Genomic DNA, 21,651 nt, shown 5'->3' on the forward strand with positions numbered 1-21,651 from the left:
CTTCAGCACACTGTCTGCTCCAACTTTACATGATTATCAAACAGTCATGAGACTGCATAGCGTTTTAATTTCCTCTCTGGGATTATCATCATATTCTTCCCAGGATGGAGAAATACGAAAATGTGAAAGTGGATGACACAGGTCTAATTGAAGGTACTGGTTTATTACAATACCAGTCAGGCCACAATATGTATATAGGCACTGATGAAAGGGAAGTCCACAAGATGATTTTATCATCTGCACTGTATTTGAGGTTGGATGATTTGTTTTCTTTTTCACATTAACTCTTTGTAGAATTTATCTTAGAATTAAATTACATTTTTACAGCTTTAAAATTGTAGTGCAAACAAAAGCCAGAGTAATAAAAAAAACCTTTGTACTCACAGGTATGTGTCTTCTTTGTTACTGAGATACCTGCAAAGAGATAAACAAAACATGAATAAAATAATATGTAAAACAACTACTGTAAAATACCCAGCACAAATCATAATTTACATGGCGCTCTGCTTATATCTAACTGATAGTGATGATGGCGATAAAGAGGCAGACCCTGTGGTCCAACAGACTGTCACTGTCCAAGGTCACTGAAGTGGCAGGCCCAGGGCAACTATGTGTGTAGACTGGTGTCTGACCTGCAGCCATGCTACATCAACAACCAGGACAAGGTGGTTGAAACTCTTTCCACTGCGGGCAATGAATGAGAAATTATACTAAAACAAACAACATTTGGAATGCTAATGTCTTAAGCAGCTACACTGATTGGGCCTGAACACATGACTAAGCCTGTGGCCCAGAGCAGGATGGAGGCACTTTGACCTGATAGTCTCAATGAGATCTTGACCTCTTTTTCAAGAGGGACTGTGTACAAAAAATGTATATTAAAGCCTACGAAAAAATTGTAATTTAATTTGGTGTGTAGACAACAGCAATTAAGCATAATATAAAGGAATAATTATATAAATTTGAAAGTCTTCAACATTATAAATTAAATGTTTTTTACATAATTTCATTTGTATATAATAATTTATATATTTATTTATAAAAAGCACAAGATAATACAATTACAATGCAATAGAATTCCTTTTTACAATGATCACTTCAGACTCCTGTCTATGCAAAAATCCAGTTTTCACTTTCAAAGTAGTCAGTCAGGTGTGATGCCCAGCCAGATTCGCAAATGTTTGTAAAAGTGAGCATTTTCAATTTGAGAACCTTTGACTGTTTGGATACATCAGTGGGTGAAATGAAAATCTAAATGTGCATTACAATGTGGAGTGGCACAGATTATACATATTGTTCATATAGAGTGAAAATGAAAGGGGACTCAAAACAGACCATTGTGGAACACCTTCACTAACTTGAAAATCCTTTTATGTTGTACCATTACAAACAACAGATTAATTTTCTCCAGACAGACGGTCATAAAACCAGTTAATTGAAAAAGTATCGACACCTTATTACCGTCCATGATTTTAAATCCTTTGTTGACAAAAAGTCGACAAAAAAAGCACAACACAGTGGGAGTAACTGTCCATGGCACTGACAATCTCATGAAGATGTTACTGTGCTATGACATGGTGTAAATGCAGCCTGCTATGTCTCCAGAAAGGCCTGTGGCTGAGTTTGCTAAGGATTCCTGGAGATTAGCTAAGCAGGTAGTTTTGAATTTGGATGTTAATTATTTTAATAAGTGAAACAACCTGCGCAGGCATTCCATACATTTGGAATTATACTGGACATAAAAGTAAGGTCAAACATATCAGCAAGCGGTGCTGTAATTAAATGAGCACTGAGACATAGAAGAGGAATTATTCTCATCTTCAGACTACAATTAAAACTCACCAGTTTATTGTAAACCTCACTCTGAGAGTTAAATTGCTTATCAAACAAGTGCCCAGTATGAAGTGTTAGTCAGACCTGGCTGAGAAGAGGTGAAGCTGGCCTGCCACTGCTCATGTTACCCTTGCCCCTTTTGGTGTCAACTCATCGAATGAGCCACTATGGTTCTTGCTGTGGCTCCGGCTGTTTCTCCTGTCTGCAACATTGGTCTAATGCCCCAGGAGCCTGATGTGGACGAGCCAGCCAGCCGTGGTCCCCAGCGGCCCGCTTGATGCTCATGCTTTGCAGGGCGATAGCACACTAATAGATCCCACTTGTCATGCGGAAGCAATGGCTAATTTTTCTACAGCTTGCATTTGAAACTCGAGGGACGGCGAGCTGACATGATTCAATAACTCTGTGAAAAAGGCGTCTGGCCGGAGATAACAATGTTTCAGACACGTTTGAGGGGAAACGAGTCAAAGAGCAACGAGGGGGAAAACAAATAAGCCCTTTAGCCTCCTATAGATATACACACAGACACACATAACTGAAATCAACTCCACTGAGCAGAAAGAGGAAAAACAGTCACCTAGGGGCCAACCGTCTGTGATGGAGCTCTAGCATTGTTCCGGCGCGCTCAGGGCCAAAAGCTTTTGTTCTGTCCAAATGTGACATTATGCAAGGAGAAAATAAACAGCAATCCAGTCTTAATTCTACACTTCAATCAAATGACATCGAAGGCAGCAAGAGCTGATGATCCATTAAAGACCAGTGGTGTCAAGGTGATGCAACACAAGGCAGATATAAAAGTCTATATTAAGCTGTTAACTGGCTCTTTGTTTTGATGGATGAGACAACTTCTTATACCTTGTAAGGAACATAGCTGGTGCGCTTAGTGGAAACTGTATTAGAAGGAAATAGCAAATAACATACTTTTCCTGGCTTTTTGTCAAACCTCACGCCTAAAGTCCACTGACTCCGGCTGTGTGCCGTTACTGCGGCGCCGCTGTTGCCGGAGCTAATCGCGGCCATTCTAGTCAATGCTTGTGAGTCCTCCAGACGTGGCAGCAGTGCGTCCCAAGAGCGTCCCAGAAGCGGCTCTCCATTCCACTCCACAGAGAATAGGTAGCAGGTCTATTTTTGACGCAAGCCACGTCAAGCAGCACAGAGCAGATCCAACCAGGCAGGAAGTCAGACACACAACGGCATAGAGAATCCGGTCAATTTTCAGACTAAAACTATCGTAAAACAACAATAAACACAATTGAAATAGACACAAAAAGATATCATTTAACTATGTGGCCTAGTAGAAGCACAAAAAGAAAACACTGATTATCAAATCAACAAATCTAAACATGTCAGCAAAATCAGGCAGGCAAAATAATAATAATAATCTTTTAATAATAAAAGGCTCTGATTCTGAAAAGCTCCTCGTGGATATACAGTCTGAAGTTGATGGAACGAAACAGGGTCACAGAGAGCTGTGAAGAAGGTAGTAGAGGCACAAAAATCACAAATTAGGGGCAGGCTGCATGCTCCGCTGCTGAAATGCTTGTGAGATGCTTCCAGTGGCTGGGCTATGGACGGATGAAAACCGTGGTGCAGCCGTAACGTGCCGTAGCCGGAGACGGTGGACTTTCGACGTTACACTACCATTACAGACACATAAAACAAATGGGTATTTACGGGTAGTCTGGTGACAATGAGACAAGAAATATTATTTAGTTTCAAGTTTACTTCATATAAAACATACATAACATACAGACATGGCAAAAACTGACAGAGAATCAAAATTACAACCTGTTTCCTGTGTTTGTCTTCTACTGAAGAGTTAACAAATGTGCCTTTGTCTGACCACAGATCTTAAAGTTATAAACAACCATTTGCTTTGCAAAATGTTTATGACAGAGGAAGTGAAAGAAATGCGAGTCTGTGTGTACAGCATATGTATGCTTTCGCCCAAGGTTAGCCACACAGACCACACTGATAATGTTCATGAGATGTTCTGCTGTCATTGGCTCCTTCAAGCAAAGTTATGAAGTAAAAGTTCATCAGGCACTGTGAGGCTCATGTTTCTAAACCTGAGACTTTCATCTCTGCATCAGATGCAGGAATGAATGATCATTTTAAACAAAAAGTATACTTTTATTGCCTCACCGTAGCAAACAAGCTAAACCTGAATGCTCTGTAAAGTCAAGTCTATTTAAGAAGGGATATTACTGTAAAGGTACCCTTGGAAATTTCAGTGTAAAGTTTTTACTACATCATATTGTGTATATCCTTAGGGCAGAAAAAAACATGTTAACTGCATTTAATACCTCATGAAACTTTGTAAATGTGTTGTGAAACCAGCATTGTTTAAAGCATCCAGCAGTGGCCTTCTTACTCTATTTTTTGTCCATCTTGCTACCTGTGGTGTGTTACTGGCACCAGCTGTGAAACTGCAATACCCACTCTCTGCAGTCAACAGGAATGTGTACTACGTCACCCTCATGCTTGTAGCGTGCAAGTGTGGCCTCATGTGCATGCTAAGAGGAACAGCTTAACAAATCAGTCCTTACAGTACCACTAGTAGGCAAAATCTCTGCAGTGTACATTAAAAATGTTTTGTTTTTAAGCTAGGGATGGGATTTTTTCAGAAACATTTTTTGCTATGTTTATTGAAATTCTCTTTACTTCCTGACAGCTGTCACATAGCTGTAATCAGCGCGGCCATTAATTTCTTTCAGTCTGAATGAAATGATTGGCTGGCATACCTGCCTGTCTACCTCTTCTTCTCTGAAAAGTAAAGCCAATGTGGAAGTGCCCTGCATTCTTCCTAACAGCCAGCAGAAAGCAACTTCTTTGGTTTCAAAAAGAAGTCAGATTCCATTAGAAATAATCGCAAAATGACCCTACATCCCACTTGATTCATTACCTCAATTCTTAATGAGTTTAATGAGAATTATTAGTTTCAAGTCTTCAATTCAGCATGATGTTCATTTAGTAAATTATGGTCCCATTTAGAGGACACTAGACGACAAAGCAGGGCATGCTTTAGGGCGGGAATACCTTGTGACTGACTAGCTGACCTGTCAATGAGGAATGAGCTGATTAGTATCCACTGCACTGTGTAAATTTAACCAGTGTGGCTGAAAAAGCTTATTAGGAGTTGGCTGTTAATTTTTTCCAGCAAATACACTTTGTTTAAAGCCTGTTTTTTGCTAGCCATGGTGCAGGCTGAAAGTAACCTGGTTAAAATCGCAGTTAAGGTGAATTATGGATGCACCTTGCTAATCAAGCTAGCTAGCGCCACTGTCCAAATATCATCATGCCTGGTTGCGAAAAATTAAGATGGCAACAGCCAAAATGCTAAATTTGAGGCGTCAAAACAGTCCACAAATCAATCGGTGATGTCCACTTCTTTTAAACAGGGTATGCTCTGTGTGCATGAAAATGTGTTTCAGGGCAGTGACTCGTGAAGGGAGGGGTGGGATTTTTTCAGTTGGAAACTTTAAAAATCTAGCTGTCTCATGCTAGTTTCTCCTGTATTGCCAGCCCTAGCTTTAATAAGACAATAAAACCACATTCACAAAAAGGGATAAGATATACCAAGAAACACAAAGAGCCAACATTGCCAGAGCACATATTTGTTTGTGTGTGTGTGTGTGTGTGTGTGTGTGTGTGTGTGTGTGTGTGTGTGTGTGTGATAAGGGGCCCCACCAACTACTGTTTGTCTCCCACCCACCAAAACCCACCAAAACCTAATAAAATGAAAAATATTGCCTATTAATATGTTCTGAGGTACAGAGAAAACCAATTCTGTCTTTCAGAGCAAAGGCTCATTTGGCCAGTTGCTATGCAGGTTAGAGGAAGCAGGAGGGGTGGTTGGTGGACCCACTTCCTCCTCTATGTGTCATTCAGAGCCCTGTGATTGGAGGTGGCAAGGAGAAGGGGCCAAAAAGCCAATGAATGAGTCAGGCAGTGAGAAAGAAGGAGTTAGCTTTGGGCACTGACATTGGCAGTGCCTGCCAGCTCATGTCTTCTCCACTGCATGGCAGGTTCAGAGGTCAGTGTGGATGTGAAGCTCTCCTTGGCTGACAAGCAGGCTGCTATAAACAACTTACAACTTGAGGATCGCCTTTTATAAATATCTATTTTTGTGTTCATTATTTATATAAGTAAAAACAGAAATTTTAGTTAAAAGCCATGCCTGTTGCTGAATTCTAATTTCAACAATATCATTTGTCACAATGGAAGGAGGGACAGTTGTCACTGTGTGGCCTTTGATCAGTCATATTTTCCCTTGGTAAACAATTCAGCACATGTTCTCATGAGACTTTGCCTATGCTATAGAGGAAGAGAGGCACTGTGCAGGCGACTGGAGGTTAACCTCTACCACATCTATCTGCAGGGGGGCACACATCCTGTAAACATGCCACTTAGACGGCAGGAGAGTGAGTCTGGGGTTTGGCAGCCACAGTGCTGCAACCGGCTGTGGAGCACCGTGCCATCGCAGGCGACTCAAAGTGACAGCGCTGTAATGAAGTCTGAGGCGCATGGCAGGCTGTACGTCATAATTTCAGGTTCCTTAAAGCCTGACAGGGAATGATTATCATGGATGGTTATTGTCACCCTGCCTCCCTGGGAGACGAGGCGTGCTCTGGGGTTGTTGCACCGTGACATTCAAAGTTACAGTCTCCTTCATATAATGGAGCTGTCCTCTCAGCGCGCTAATGGGAGCGATCCATTTAACCTGTGCCAGAAACACACAGACGAGGAAGTTCCTAATGCGAGGCCTCTCCCGTGGGGACGTCACACTCCCCCCCTGGCTGCTCCCTTCCTGCTGCTTGATTCATTGACTGGCGCTCCTCACTTATCCTCATTCACTGTTCAGTCTGGGGAGACAGGGAAGCTCGCTTCCTGCCGCCTGCTCCACATGCTACTGCTGCACGCCCGCTGCACACAAGGACACAGTGGGCGCAACAGACCCAGCTGCAGGAAGAGCCAGCGAGGGCCCAGTGAGGGACGGGCTAGACACCTACTGGAATTACGGGTCAACACCATAGGCCTTGGGAATGCTAGCAGTACACACTGTCTACAGTTAATAAGGCCTCTCACAAAAAACATCATACAATACTGATAAGTTTTGGTTATTGTCTTAATGATGGCAGTTGTATGGGACTGTTAATTTTAGGCTGCTCCTGAGGTTGCTGGTTAATGATGGTGCCTAAGCCATGGTCATCTTAGAATGATAGATGTAACCACATTCAGCAGTCTATCTTTTTACTGCTGCCCGGCTGACAAATTGCTGCTACATTCCTGAGAGAAAATAATTAGAAAGAATTAATGTGTTTCTCTTCTTAGCAGTCTCAGTTGTTTAGGAAATATGTATCGTGCTGTATATTTTAGAAATCCAATGTAGTATGAATTCAGACTTTATATTCAATAGGTGACTTCTGCTTAGACAATTCATACATTTATTTATTTTTAAAACCATTAAAGTAATGTAGTGGGTCAGTCAGTATAAAGTACAAAGATACGATGCAAGGTTACTCTTGCATTAATTCTCATCATCTCATCAAAAGTCATAAAAAACATGGATGAGCTGATTCAAGGACCTCCGTGCTGTTCTAACTTTGGCAGTCTTTGTGAAGGCCAAGTTTCATACACAAAGTCGTTTAAACAATCCTCCCTTTTGCAGTGACACACTTATCCTTATTAGCTTTTATACTGCTATAAACTATACATGCAAAAATGTAATGATTAAAAAAGCACAATGATTCTAATCAGATGCCCCCTAATATACTAAAACACTTAATCCATGGAGAGGCCAACTCTCTAGGGAGGCTCAAAAGAAAAATGACTTCTCTGTCTCCAGGCGCTGTTATTTCTGGTCATTTCTAATTGGTTTTAACTAAAAGCAACCACTCCGAGACTCCACAGGTTACTCCAATGCATCACTATGGAATTATCTGCAAATAGAAGATATACATCCAAATTAGTTTTAGAGGACACCACAGTTGTCTTTCAGAAGACGAAAGGAGAAAGGGCAGAAAAAAATAAAAGCATACATGCCTTACTGAGAAAGGCCAGAAGTTGGAAGATCCCGACAGAAAAGCAATGTCATCAGTGTGACCCTGAGATCACACAAGCCCTGGCTGACTTGAGGTATCATGTCACATGCACCTCGCCCCCTACAAATTTCTCCCAGGCTTCATGTACAACATCCCCCCCCCCCGCCGCCCCCCCAGTGCAGTTCTGCATTGCTGGGCCTGCGAGTCTCCAGGTGAGTCCTCAGTGCTGTTTGGTGGCTCGTGAATTATACATTGCAGCAGAGGAATTGACGTGGCCCAGGAGGGCCGAGAAACAGCAGGCATGGCTGGGAGGCAGATTGAAGACTCTGACGGAATTTTAATTGTACCGCAGGGAACGCAGCGATAAGTGCTATTGTTATTGGTTAGACACTGCCGCACAGGTTCACTTAGCTGAGAGCTTAAAAAAATTACACAATTCAACGATGACTCTTTTGTACATCTCTAACATGGCACGAAGAGCCCTACTGTTAGTAACTATTCTGAGTATGGTTCATGTCACTGTCATACTAATATTTATCATTGCACTCTCTCTGTTCTCAGTGTTTATGTGCAACATGCTCAGAGGACCAGTGAAGGTCAGCTATGGTGAAGAAAGAAAAAAAAAATCAGGAAACATCTACAAACTAAACAAGGAACCGCTGAACCAGAAACCACTGAGGCATTCCATTTAGTTGTTTTGTTGTGTGATTCAGTACAGTACTGCAGGTAAAAAAGCCAAAATGTTTCTTCTGCTGCTCTGATGTTGTTCGCTCTGATCCTGGCTCTAGATGTACTATACTGTAATTCTCCTCTGAGCGCGAGCTGGTCCCAAGGGCCCTGACGGATGCAGGAAGGCCCCTGGGCGCTGGTCAAAGTGAGGCCAGGGGCACAGGCAGGCCTCTGTGTACTCTCTGCGCTGGCGGTTCCCAGCCCAGCAGTAATCTCCCAGTGATCCAGCCTCAACCACACATGAAACCCAATAGCCTTTCAGCCCGCACCATAAATAAAGACAAACCACATTCAGCAGACCACCCTGGCTCACTTTACTGTTATTGAACTACACCGAACAGCAGTCAGAATAGGCCACCACTGTGTGTGTTTACCCACTTATATATAAAGGCTTTAACTACAGCGATTTGAAATAGATACATTGTCAAGGGATTGTTTATTTCAAGTGGTGTAATTACATAAAAACATCTTCTATGCCTTTCTATATATATTTATATATATATATTTTTTTTTTTTTACAGAATGTATACACAATTCCCATTATTACAATGTAGAGGCTATAGGTTGCTCTTCCTCTCTAGTAGTCAACATTACCGTTCCCCAGACACTTGTGAATTTCTATTCACATTACAATATATTACTTTAGCCCTACACAGTTTAAAATCTAAAGGGGGGGATACAATTACACTACCTACAGCTCCTGAGGCAGACACTCCAGTTATGCACGTTTTTACAATAATGGGTTGTAAGAGTATTACAGCTGGCCAATAGAAATGTGCCCCTTGGGCTAACCTATTCAGAACAGCTTAAATATTCACAATATGCCGCACACTGCAGTTATATAAAGAGAATCTCAGATTTACAGTTTGCTTGAAATTGCTTGTTTTTGCTTGTTTTTCTCTGGCTTCTGTTTCTGTGCCTGGTTGCAAAGGATGATTCACAGGCTATCTACTTCAGGAAACCACAGTGGTAGGCTGCTTTTGCAAAAGGTATGTCATTTTAACAGATGAAGTGTTGCTCAAGATTTGTTTATTCAACTCCCCTGTCCAAGCTTGGTATGCATTTCATATCATCTCAAGAACAGCAGTTGTAAAAGATAGGATTAGAATAGGTGATTTTATGTGTGCTCTGACAGTTCGTGACAATCTGTTGCCAGAGCTGTCCAGGTCTGTCAATAGACTGTACACACAAGCCTGCTTGTGTAATCACCTAGGGGGAAAAGACTACAGCTTTGATGACAAACTAATGTCAGCTAATATCAGCTTTATAAAGGCTGACTCAGAAATATATTGGAACCCTTTCATTACCATCACTCATTCAGTCTCAATTCTCATCCAGTAAAGTACAGTACAGCAGGTGCTTGTCTAATGAACAAGGGTCTATGGGGAAGGATCACTCTGTGTGAGTGTGCTGGAAGTCAAGGTCCCACAACAGTGGACTCGTGGCTCTGCTGATAAGGACTTGGCTTTAATTGCTCAAAAGGGAGGGAACTGCAGCCCCATTAGGTCTGGTGTTAGCACTTGCCAATAAGCCAAACTGCCCCCCTGAAGCCTGCCATGTAATGAAAACTTCCTCTGAGATGAATTACATGTCTGTCAATTCACTAATAAATATCACGGACTTGTCTTTTTGCTTCTTCGCAGTAACGAACTAAGTCAGAGAGAAGGGGATTGAGGTATTTCTGAGCACTGGAAGACATAAAGGAAGGAAAAGCAAAGGCAAACTAGTGAGCGCGCTGCTCCTGTGATTCACTGCAGTCATGGTCGGCACTTAGTGCAGCATCTATTTTTCATGTATTTCATAATTAAAACCTGCGAGTTCTGTAAGCCCTCCATGCTCCATGCAGATCAAAGGTAGTCCTATTAGTAGGGAGTTCATCAGTGGAGCTACTCTTCCATTTCCAGGCAACAGAGCCATGCTTAAAGCACAAATACCCTGTAATTACACACATGTGTGATAACGGGACAGCCACGGAGCTGGACTATGATTAATAGAACACAGATCACAGTTTCCACCTCCTTTTTCAAAGCTAACACAACAGAGGACTTTACACATGAGGATAACCCATGTGTAGCAGATAAAGAGGTTGATGAAAGACTGAATACATATTTCACACATCGCCTCTTGTGGTGCAGGTGGAATGTGCTTCAGTTTGTTGCCTTCTCCCTCCCTGCTGCATTCTCTATGTAAATGTAATCGGAGGATAACACGGGATAAAGCTCTGCAGAGCAGAGACATGATGCCTCCCTTCTGCGGGGATAGATGAGTACAAACCTACCTCACACAGTGTAATCAACAGAGTGAGCTGTGTTGCGTTATGTATTTGTCCCACTGACTCTTGAGTAACTTGATGCCATGGGGCGCGCTGTCTGGATGCTCAGGCTGTGAGAGAATCTTTTCACCAACACTCTAACTAGACAGCTAATAAACCCAGGAATCCTATTTGTTTTTCAATTTGAAATATATAAATTTATATATATTGCTGCTAGTAAGCTTCCTGCTGTCGTCTGCTTGCAACCCCTCTTCACAGGTTACATTTGTTTAGTGGTTGTGACCAGGTCAACCAGAGAGTTCAGAGAGATTTTATTTGAATTATTTTTTGTTTAATCACATTCACAAGAGAAAAATTAAAAAGATTAGAGGGAAGTCTGAATGGCTGATATGGCTGTACAATTTGGCCAAAAATGTTATCACGATAAAAAGTTTCATATCTTTTGATATCAATAATTATCACGATAAGTAGCAAATCGGTATTTCTTTCAAGTAAAAAAGCAGATTTTTGCTCCTGAGTGAAAGTTGATGAAACCTGATGGTTAATTGTGGTTTAAACTTGATGCCAAACAGTGGATCACTTCACAAATCTGAGGTAGAAAATGCAAAACAATTATGATAAAATCTTTAATATACAAATATACATGAGTAAAATTAAGTAAAGTCAGTCCTTTTTCCTCAACGAAATAAACATCTTGATGAAAAAATTAAGTCCTAATTCGCAGATGATTCAAGTGAACAAAATCAAACATTTACTGAATATTTATTGAATATTTGTTATATTGTTACTGAAAAATAAAAATATATCACGATAATTATTATTGTTATTAGCCCTACTGAACAATTAAACATAATTTAGTGAAGCATAAATACGTTTTCTGCTTTTCAGCTGGTGACCTTTAGATATGTCTTGCGACGCCTTGTGGGCATCCCAAAAGGGCGGTGGAGCAGTGGTTAGCACTGTCACAGCAAGAAGGTTGTGGGTTCAAACCCCGGTTGCCCCGGGCCTTTCTGTGTGGAGTTTGCATGTTCTCCATGTGTCCGCGTGGGTTCTCTCCGGGTACTCCGGCTTTCTCCCACCATCCAAAGACATGCAGGTTAGGTTAATTGGTGTCTCTAAACTAGCGACTAACCAGGGTGTATCCTGCCTTTCGCCCAGTGTCAGCTAGGATAGACTCCAGACCCCCCAGGATATGCGGTTGACGATGGATGGATGCACTGATGCACAAGATGAATGTGGTGCCATTTTATTGTTACAGGCTCCTAATCTGTAACCTAATTAACAAGTATGACTGTCAAATACAACTATAGTGGAGTCAAAAGTAGATACCTAGTAGTACCCTCTGAATTGAAGTGGAGTAGAAGTGTAAAGTTACAAAAAATGAACTTCAGAGAAATACACTTACTTATACTTTTCAGCACGTATGCTTTGACCACATCACCACCCACAAATGAAATCAAACAGTATATCAATTAATATCTAAAAATCTCCCTACTATATCTTGCAGCTACAAAGCTTCCTGTTGTCGAATGGGTTATTCTTGTGCCATTGCATAACAATGTCAGAGGAAGAACTTGTGGTGAAGTCATATGAAAGAGGAACTATAATTAGCCATACTAGCATTTGCACACTCATAGGAATAGCAGTTGAGCTGTTTATGCTTTCTTACTAAAAGCATTAACAGCTCTCCACTCCAGAGCCAAGTTAACGGTAGGAAGCAAACCGCTGAACTTCCTCCAGGCTCATGAGGTCAGTTACAGTCCATGGTAAAATTGCCCTACACTAACAACTGGACAAGGTAACAGGAAGGGCTATTGGTTTATCAAGTAGGAGGATGACAATCCTAATATACACCCCTAATGTTTCATGATAAAATCAGGGCATTTATCCAGAAGGCACAGCAAGATAACACATCCTACAGGCAAGCCAGGTTACAGAGAGGACAGACAGAGGGCAGGAATTTTGCACTTTACACAAGGAAAACATCCAATCAGCATCAGCAATCACAATACTGCCTATAACAAAGCCAGATCTAACCTTCCCTGTGGTGTTCAGGAAGGCTGCCCATTTTTTTATGTACATTATTATTTTGTATGCACCTGTCAACACTGTTATATGGATGGTCAAACACATGTTATTAAGTGCATACAGAATACATAAATAGCCCCATACATATAACAGATATCCGCAACACATGCACAAACCCACTGACACTTAATACAATCACAAAGTCAAGAGAGGTCTGAGGTTGAGGCTAGAGTGTGTATACTGCAGCCACAGCCATACATTCTCAGAAATATGAAAGCTTGCAGCCGTGGCCAGCAGTAATAATTAATAGCATAGTCTATAAGCATTCCATTAGGTGCAAGCAGCTGTCATAAACATCTTAATTAATTTACAAAGCAAGCAACTAGGGAATTATAGCGACGTAAAAATCTGCTTCCCTCTGCCGCTCCATAGCACTGGAACAGATCGGGCTTTTAAATTTTTAAACATGCCTTTCATGTTCTCTAGAGCACTAAAAAGCCTTTGAACAGTCAGCTTGTTAGGAGATGCACCTAGCAGCCCAATACCTACGGGTCGTCTTGCTATTCTTTTCATTCAAGAGGTTTTGGGCTTCTCTTTGCTGCTCCGGCTTGACTCAAGGAATCTCTCTCTTCCTGTACGGTGTCGGCCCTCCCTCCATATTTTTCTTTGTCACGGTGACATAACTGCACTGTGTTTTTCTGTCAAACACTCAATCTGAGCATCTCCCTCCATCCATCTTTCTCAGTTTGCCTATGTTTCCATGACTTTCTGCTGATTAGAGATAAAGAGCTACTTTTAAGTATTTTGCCGCGTCAAAGATTTTAAACTCAAATATGACAATTTAACAGCAGAAGCATAAACAAGGCTTTCAGATCCAAAACAAAACAAAAACTCTCACTCCTGTGTGCCTTATGTAAGAGGGACATCCTCCTGAGGATACTGGATGGTGCAGCTGAGCGACGGTGGCAGAAGACCGAGGATGCCACTCTTACACCGCACAGTAATCTGGCCACTATAGTGCCAAAGCAAGGGTCAGAGTGTTGTGGTAAAAACTCTCTTCCTTACCTGCTCCCACTCAGAGAGGGCAAGATTAGACTGGCCACTCCATTATAGCAGAAAGGCTTAAGAGCATTTCCACTTTCAGAGCTAGGATATCAGCAGCTTCTGACACTAAGCAGGGCTGACCCATCATTTTGGAGGGACTTGAGTGGAAGGTATCAGCGGTCTGCCCGGCAATACAGTTGAGTCAAGGTCTAAAATATTTTTTTTCCTAACCGCTACAGTTGAAAAGAAAGAAATACACAGCAATCTGAGACAACAGTACATGTGTAATTATTCTATTAGGAAACAGGAACAACGCCTCCTTGTATTCAATCTGCAATTATGAATCAATTTAACTCTGAATAAAACCTACAGAATGTAATTTTCCAAGCGGACAGTGAATTTTAATGTGCCCATTACTCTCTGATGATAGCCAGGCATCATATTTTTCCCCCATCACACTTTTTTCACACTCCCATTCTAACCTGTCTTTTCCTCCCCATCTCTTCCCATTTCAGCCCATGCCATATTTGCTTAACCCAGCCGGTGTGACAGCACTCAATGCTAAAGCACTCCCAAGGCAGATGATCAAAGTCAGCAGTCAATTCACATTACAATGCATTGATTTGATGTTTCCTAACCTCCCAGGCCTTTCTCTAATGCTGCCAAGGACCTTCAGGATATTTCACAGCGTACCTCCTTTCCCAGCTTTTCTCTGTCTCCCTCTCTCTCTTTCTCTCTGTCTGTGAGTGTGTGTGTGTGTGTGTGTGTCTGCCACTAAAAATATGGCAGACTGAGATGTTTTTTTGGTCATGTTTGCATATGATTTGAGTCTATAGTCTGTCTAGTTCAAAAACGGACAGTTTAAACAGACCGGACTCAAAGCCCAGCAGTAATGAGGCCAAACAACTTTAAAACCACCCATCTTTTACAAATGTAATTATTGCCCATCATTCACCTGCTGTTTCAAATGTTGTTTTAGAGTAAATCACCCCCTTGTTCTAACGTACCACACTTCGTTTGCTTCTCATCACTTATTCATTTGCAATTCTTTACTGAGTTGGCTTCTATGCTTTAGTGACTGCCATTTCCCTCTGAGGGGATGTTCAGCACTTCCATGTTTTATTCAATTATGAAAACCTAATATGGTGGAAAGGTGTGCATGGCGCTCACTCATAACCATGCATTATTTCACTCGTATTTATTCTGCCTCTCTGTTGTTGGTGGGCAGACACTTGAACAAGCAGCCTAAACGGATGCATGTTCTTTTTTTTCTGGCGGTGGCCCCTGTCTGCAGGGTTGATAAGGGGTACAGCCAGAAAGAGAGACAGAGAGTATAACAACTGAATCTATTGCATCTGTCTTGCTTTTGGAGGGAAGACTTCCTTTGTTTTTTTTCCCCACTCAGAGGTTGTCAAAATGCGTAAGTATCATGGCCATGGCACAGTGACACACTGACCTACAAGCACAAAGGAGAACTTTGTCTGCCTTGATAAACACACACACACAGAGAGAAAGAGCAAGGGAGAGAAGAAGGAGAGAGAGGGTGTGAAAGAGGGAAAGGAGGAGAGAGAAATGAGAACTATTGATTTATGTAAGAGAGGCATTCCTTAAACAGCATTAGTCATCATGGTTGTGTGCAGCAAGCTGGCTCTTTAATTATTCCTCAGAAGCCAGACAAACTCAGCACGGCGTGAAGAGCCTATTGATTTCTGCCAGGCAGATGGGACACACTTACTTATAGCAACTCACAGACCGCGTGGATGATCAGAAAGACCGAGGTGGTACTTACCTCCTATTTAATCTACAGAGCAACAACAGAGAGATTGTTAAGACTGGCCATTAGGCAGGTGAGGTCGGACTCAAGAGTGCATCAGGTCGTACTACAAAGGTAAGAGAACCTGTTGTTTCATGACAACTACATCCGACAAGTGAGTGGCATCTCTTGTGGCACAGTCAGAGGTCCCGCCAACAGAGAGCAAGAGTAAAGCTGAGTGTAAAGAGAGGGTTAAATGAGGAAGATGAAGGGATAGGTGAGTCATTAACATAGGGCTTGTAATTTGTGTATAAACAAATTACATTTTTTGGATTCACTGATTTATTGTTAAGTTTGAAATTGTCAAATGATATGACATGACATCAATTTCTTATTGTCTTACCAAATACAAAGATATAACATTTCCAATAATAAAAGAAAAAAGAAAAGCAGCAAATTCTCAGCTTTGAGAAGCTGGAACCAATCAATATGATTGCTGATTAATTATTAATTATAATCATTTGATCAACTAATTACTTCATCACTGTTTCATAGTCTTTCTGTTTGGTTAGGCTCCTGTGTGTGCGTGCGTGTGTATAGCTGGGAGAGAGAAAAAAAAATAACAACAGATATGGAGGATGTGTTGTCTCCTCAACACAGTTACTGTACATACAGAAAGTTCTTTCTTTGCCCAAAACACAAGCTTTCAAGAACAAGAAATATATTACACATAGAAAGCTTTAAATAAATAAAATAATAAAGTCCATCAGTCTAGCTAGTATGCTAGTATTCTTTTTTGGAGCCAACTGCTCATCTTCCTCTGCGAGGGCTACGTTTTAAAGTGCCACTCTATTGTTATTTTATGAGAAGGGCTGAACACAGAGCCAGAGACTTGTCTGAGCTGTGGAGGGAGAATTCCCCTGCATGGCTACACAATACACAGACAACACATTTAGAGATGTCAGCCCCTAACTAGAGAGCAGTCAGTGAGGTGAACCCACTAACCTCACCACTTCACCATGTCTAGCCAGGCTGCTCTGGAAACCCCAGTTAAAAAATGCATTTGGTGTAGCTGATGTGGCGGGCAGACCATGCTAGGCATGCCAGGCGGGCTAGTAGGCTCACAACCCTGGTTAGGGAAATGCCACTACTCTATGCCTCATCGCTGCTTCCCCTGCACTTACATAATTTACACGAGCAAAGGGCGGGGAGGACAGCATGGGGGTTGGGTGGGTGGGGGTGGGGGCTGAGCTACGGGGAGCTCACGTCCAATTGCGTTTGGCCATGTGGAGAGACAAATACAGCACTATGAGAGGAGCTCATGCCACAGCGGGCTTTGATGACTACATGCTGAGATGCCTCTACGACATGCTGATAGACAGTAGAAAGACCCCACCCCTCCTTTGCATTTATGAAGCCAAGCGGAATATAGACGCAACAGGAACAAGGCAGAGAGTCTGAGCACATTAGAGGTGCACTGATCCAAGACCATGGCATGGTTATTTATTAATCAGCTGAGCTTAGCTAACTGCCTGCTTAGATGAACAGCACAAGCTTGTGGTACACTGCAGCATCAGCCCCAAGACAGCAAAACTGTTGACATAATGCAACTCGAAATACATGATGCGTTAACTTCAGATAAAGCTGTTTGCTAGCATTTCCTTATATTTTCATTTTATCACTTTTCCATTAATGATCCCAGAGAGTGGGAAAATAATACAATCAAACACAGTGAACAAATAATAAAGCTCAGCACTGTAAATCCATTTGTGCTTATTTAGCTGCAAAACAAAACATTACTATGTGATCCAAAGTAAATACTGTCAGAGTGTACAGCAAACAAAGAATGTTTGCCCATTTGCACATTATTCATCTCCTAGGGTGAGGCAGTGATGAGTAACAGCATGGCGATGTTGTCAGTAAATACACTCGAACATACACAAAATCACCCTTTTCATGTTGTACTTTTGGAGTTCACTGGCACCACAACACCGTGCGCTGACAATGTTTTTTGCCAATTTCAACACCTCACAGTTGGGGTGTCAGCACATTGAAGTGGTGTTGAGAAACATAGCCTTTTAACTGAGACGAAACATCTCTTGGAGAGAAAAAAAAAAAGAGAAAAGAAAAACAGAATGGGATGCAATTCTCCAGAGTGTATACCCCTCATGCCTCTTCCACTGTTTTTTTGGCAGGCCGGGTAATACACAGGAAAGCACTGGCACACAACACTCTCTCTACCTGAACACAAAGGGAAACATCTCAGCCTGGAGTTTGGGCTTCAGAGACTAATAGGAGGCTTGCACATCACCACGGGGAAAACAGGTGATAGGCTCTCCATTGGTTTATACTGTTGATGCAAGCTTTACAGAGTAAGTTATTTTTGCTAAGTTCTTGATTACTTCAGGAGCCATTTACGGAGGTGCCATGAAGGAGTGATGGAGGCTTCTGAGAACATTTGGGAACAGGCAGTGAACATGAGACTTTAGTTGATGTTGGTCATTAGTAGACACTTCCTTTCATCATTTCAAAGACTACCTCACACACACTCTCATTCTCCTAGGCTTCTGCAGCACTGAGCTGAGAGAGCCTAAGGCTCTTGGACAGTTCATTTAGGATAATGCAATGATGAGAAATGGGGAGGGGAGTGTGTGTGTGTGTGTGTGTGTGTGTGTGTGTGTGTGTGTGTGTGTGTGTGTGTGTGTGTGTGTGAGAGAGAGAGAGAGAGAGTGTGCACCAAATCATGTCTAATAAATGTATCTTTTCAAAATGTCTCCTCTGACTCAAACACATTTCAAGCTAGATGCAAAACACATCACCAAAGACAAGAATGATTATTTTCATAACCTGCTGAAACATAAAAAGGCAATCTAAAGTGCAGACACATAATTATTTCATGAATTCAAACAACACAAAAAGGATATTTCAAAGAAATTTTCACATAAAAAAGATGGGACAGAAATTATCTAGGGGCTTTTTTCCCTTTCTTCAGACTTCAGAAAAGAGAAATTTATTTCTGCCTTCATCTCTAAATTGGATGCAATTTACAGCCTCTCCAAAGCTCATTTTTCACTGGCTTGCAGGATCCATGGGCCATGGCAGGCAATGCGTATCTGCCCGCCTCCCCTGGCCTCGGGTGCTAATATGTGGAAACTGGCCTGGGGATATGGAGCCGAACCAATGGAAGAGGAGGGAGAGGGACAGAGGAGAGAATCAATCCCTAATCGCTGAGGAGTCGGGAGTAGGAGGGGTGAAAAGGAAGTGAAAAAAAAATCAGGAGAGAGAAAAGACAGAAAGCAGTGTGTTTACCAGCAGACATTTGGGTGCTGTCAGCTGATTGCAAGCGCTCTGGGATGTCAGAGAAAGAAAAGGGAGTTATATAACCAGGCTGTTATAGCAGGGGGAGAGAGTTAGAGAGACAGACAGACAAAACGAAAGAGGGGAAAGAGGGACGAGATGAAAAAAAAACATCGCCATTTAAAGTGACAGGGACAACATGATCAAAGCAAAAACAAACCTAGTACATGGTGCTGCATGCACAGACACCAGACAGAGGCAGGCGAGTGTCCAACGGGCAGAGATCTCTGGCGAGTAGTTAAAAATGCTAGCTCCACGCAGATGTGAACACATGTCAGAGGTTAGTCTATCCATCATATATGCATTATCTTAGCACAGGGTCTCGTGTAAGTATTGCTTGCATTCCTCTGGAGCCTCATGGTTGCCTGGTTACCTCTGCACTTTTTGGGCTTCTTCCAGCTCCACAGAAAGGAATCTCAGATAGTCCAAGCCGCACCACTAGCCAATAGCCACTAAGGGCACTAATAGCCTAAAAAGTCAGCTCAAACCTACTGTGCCCACTAATCAACTACCATTAGCTTTGCATTTGAGCTAGACTCCATCAGTTGGATATGTGGCTTACATAATAAATAATCTAACAGTCTCATTTGTGGAGGATGCAAAATAAGAGCTCCACACATGCTGTGCAGCCACACACGAACATTAAGTACAGTTAGCTCAAGGTGCATTCTGTCCCGTGACCTTGCTGTTACACTTCCACAGAGCAATGAATAACTATCGCATTTCTTTGGCTGACAGCTGACACCAAGAGGCCCAGGTGATATACGAGACATGACAAGTGATTCTAATTAAATGTAGAGCTTGTGGATGTAAAGTGGCAGGAAGGGAACAAATCCTGTCCAGGCAGCAAGCGGCAAAGCGGCATGCCTTGCTCCAAACGAGATGAGCCGGGCTGTCAGGGCTGCCTCAGCTGTCCTGTAAACCTGGGCCCAGCTCCCCAGGGGGACTGACAGGTTTCAGCTGGAGGGGAGAAGGCGCACCGCAAGCCTCCTGCCCTTCCACAACAACAAACACATGACACACAAACAGGCAGCTCTGATGCAAAGCAAAAGCCATGTGGACCATGTGCATTAGTCACTAACAAGGTACAAAGCACGGTCGTCCCGATCCTGAGCCTAGATGAAGGCTGTCATCTAGGTTCCGGTGTGACTCGGTGACTAAATAAAAAAACAGGCTACAATCAGAAAGAATCAATAGATACAGGAAGGAAGACACCTCTGTTGATGCTGCATCCCACTTGTATTTTCACCATGACTGTATTCATCGAGCTCAGGTTGAGAACAAAGGACTAGACATGGTGAGAGTTTTTTCACAGACAGCAGGTTTGTTTTTTTCAGGACATGGTAGAGGACCCAATGGTACTCAAGGCAAACATGAGTGTGTCAGTATGTGACACAAGACTGCACTTTACAGAGGACACTCACAGGGTCCTCGGCTTCCCAATCAGACCCCCGGAGACAACCCTCACCAAATCAGTTAACCTTTGACCCATCTGGAACAACTTGAGTCCCAAGAGCCACGGTCAGCCAGCTGAAAGACAATGTACATCACGCTCTTTTCAACTGACAGAAGCAGTCTGTTGGTTGGCATCCGTCCACTCCGGAAAATGAAGGAACAGCAGTCTATCATAAGCCCATCTAATGACGGCCAGCAAATATTTCTTTGATAATACAAAGTCACGGCTCAGTGCTTTCTATTCTCTCCAGCAAAGCCGGGCCTGACTTAATATATCTGGCTTACAACCTGTCGATTTTTCCACTATGGCAGAAGAATATAATGTCTTCAGCACAACACTGAAAATGATTTAAGCACATTCAAATATGTGCACTTAGTAGTTGTTGCTTGCTGAAATGTGTTTTTCATTTCAGTGCTCCAGAAATATACAGGCACTTTTTAAGCCTGGAAATTTCTCCTGCAGGTTATTCACTGTAATGAATGGCATGCATTGAATTTGGCCAACAGACAGATGCTAGAATTATGGGGGAACATATTTGATTTAGATCCATTCATTATGTGTCCTAGAGTCAGGTCTTGGGACACTTTCACTGTGGAATTCTTCATGTAAAATTTTAATAAATCGATATAAGGAAATGAAAAAAAAAAAGGTCAAGGTCAAGCAGTCCTCAACTTTTCTGAAAGGTTATTTAGTCCTGTTAGCCTCCATCATGTGGCATACATTCACCATTTAAATCTGAAGCATGTTCACAGTATAAATAGATAATAAATTGAAATGCAATAAATAAAGACTGCAAACTTTGTTGTTGTGAAATCTCATGATTACTGGGCATAGTGGGAATGAATCTAATGAGACACAACAAATCAAGGTATTAACAAGTATATTAAAGGTAAGATTAAAGGAATAGTTTGACATTTTATTTTTTCTTTCTTGGCGAGAGTTTTATGAAAAAAAAGATACCAAAGCTACACTTAGAATTCAGTTTGTTTAGCTTAACATAAAGACTAGAAGCAGATGGGAACAGCTGCCTAGTTTAAACCAAAGGTACAAAATCTGCCTACCTTTGGACAGAGTCGAGCTCTTTCCATGTTCCCAGTCTTTATTCTAAGCTAAGCTTCATATTTGGGGAAAAGAT

At 42.0% G+C, this 21,651-nt stretch overlaps 1 protein-coding gene across 1 annotated transcript in view; it reads right to left on the minus strand.

Annotated features, from left to right (window-relative positions):
• Positions 1 to 21,651, minus strand: part of roraa (RAR-related orphan receptor A, paralog a) — a 174,744-nt gene that overhangs the window by 54,409 nt on the left and 98,684 nt on the right. The window contains exon 2 of the mRNA XM_038705299.1: positions 385 to 414. Within this exon, the coding sequence (XP_038561227.1) occupies positions 385 to 414 (30 nt within the window). The remainder of the gene's footprint in view (positions 1 to 384; positions 415 to 21,651) is intronic.

The sequence above is a fragment of the Micropterus salmoides genome, unplaced genomic scaffold, assembly GCF_014851395.1.
Source record: "Micropterus salmoides isolate LMB-PRFRI ecotype aquatic unplaced genomic scaffold, ASM1485139v1 Ms_hic_scaffold_8, whole genome shotgun sequence".
Taxonomy (NCBI): domain Eukaryota; kingdom Metazoa; phylum Chordata; class Actinopteri; order Centrarchiformes; family Centrarchidae; genus Micropterus; species Micropterus salmoides.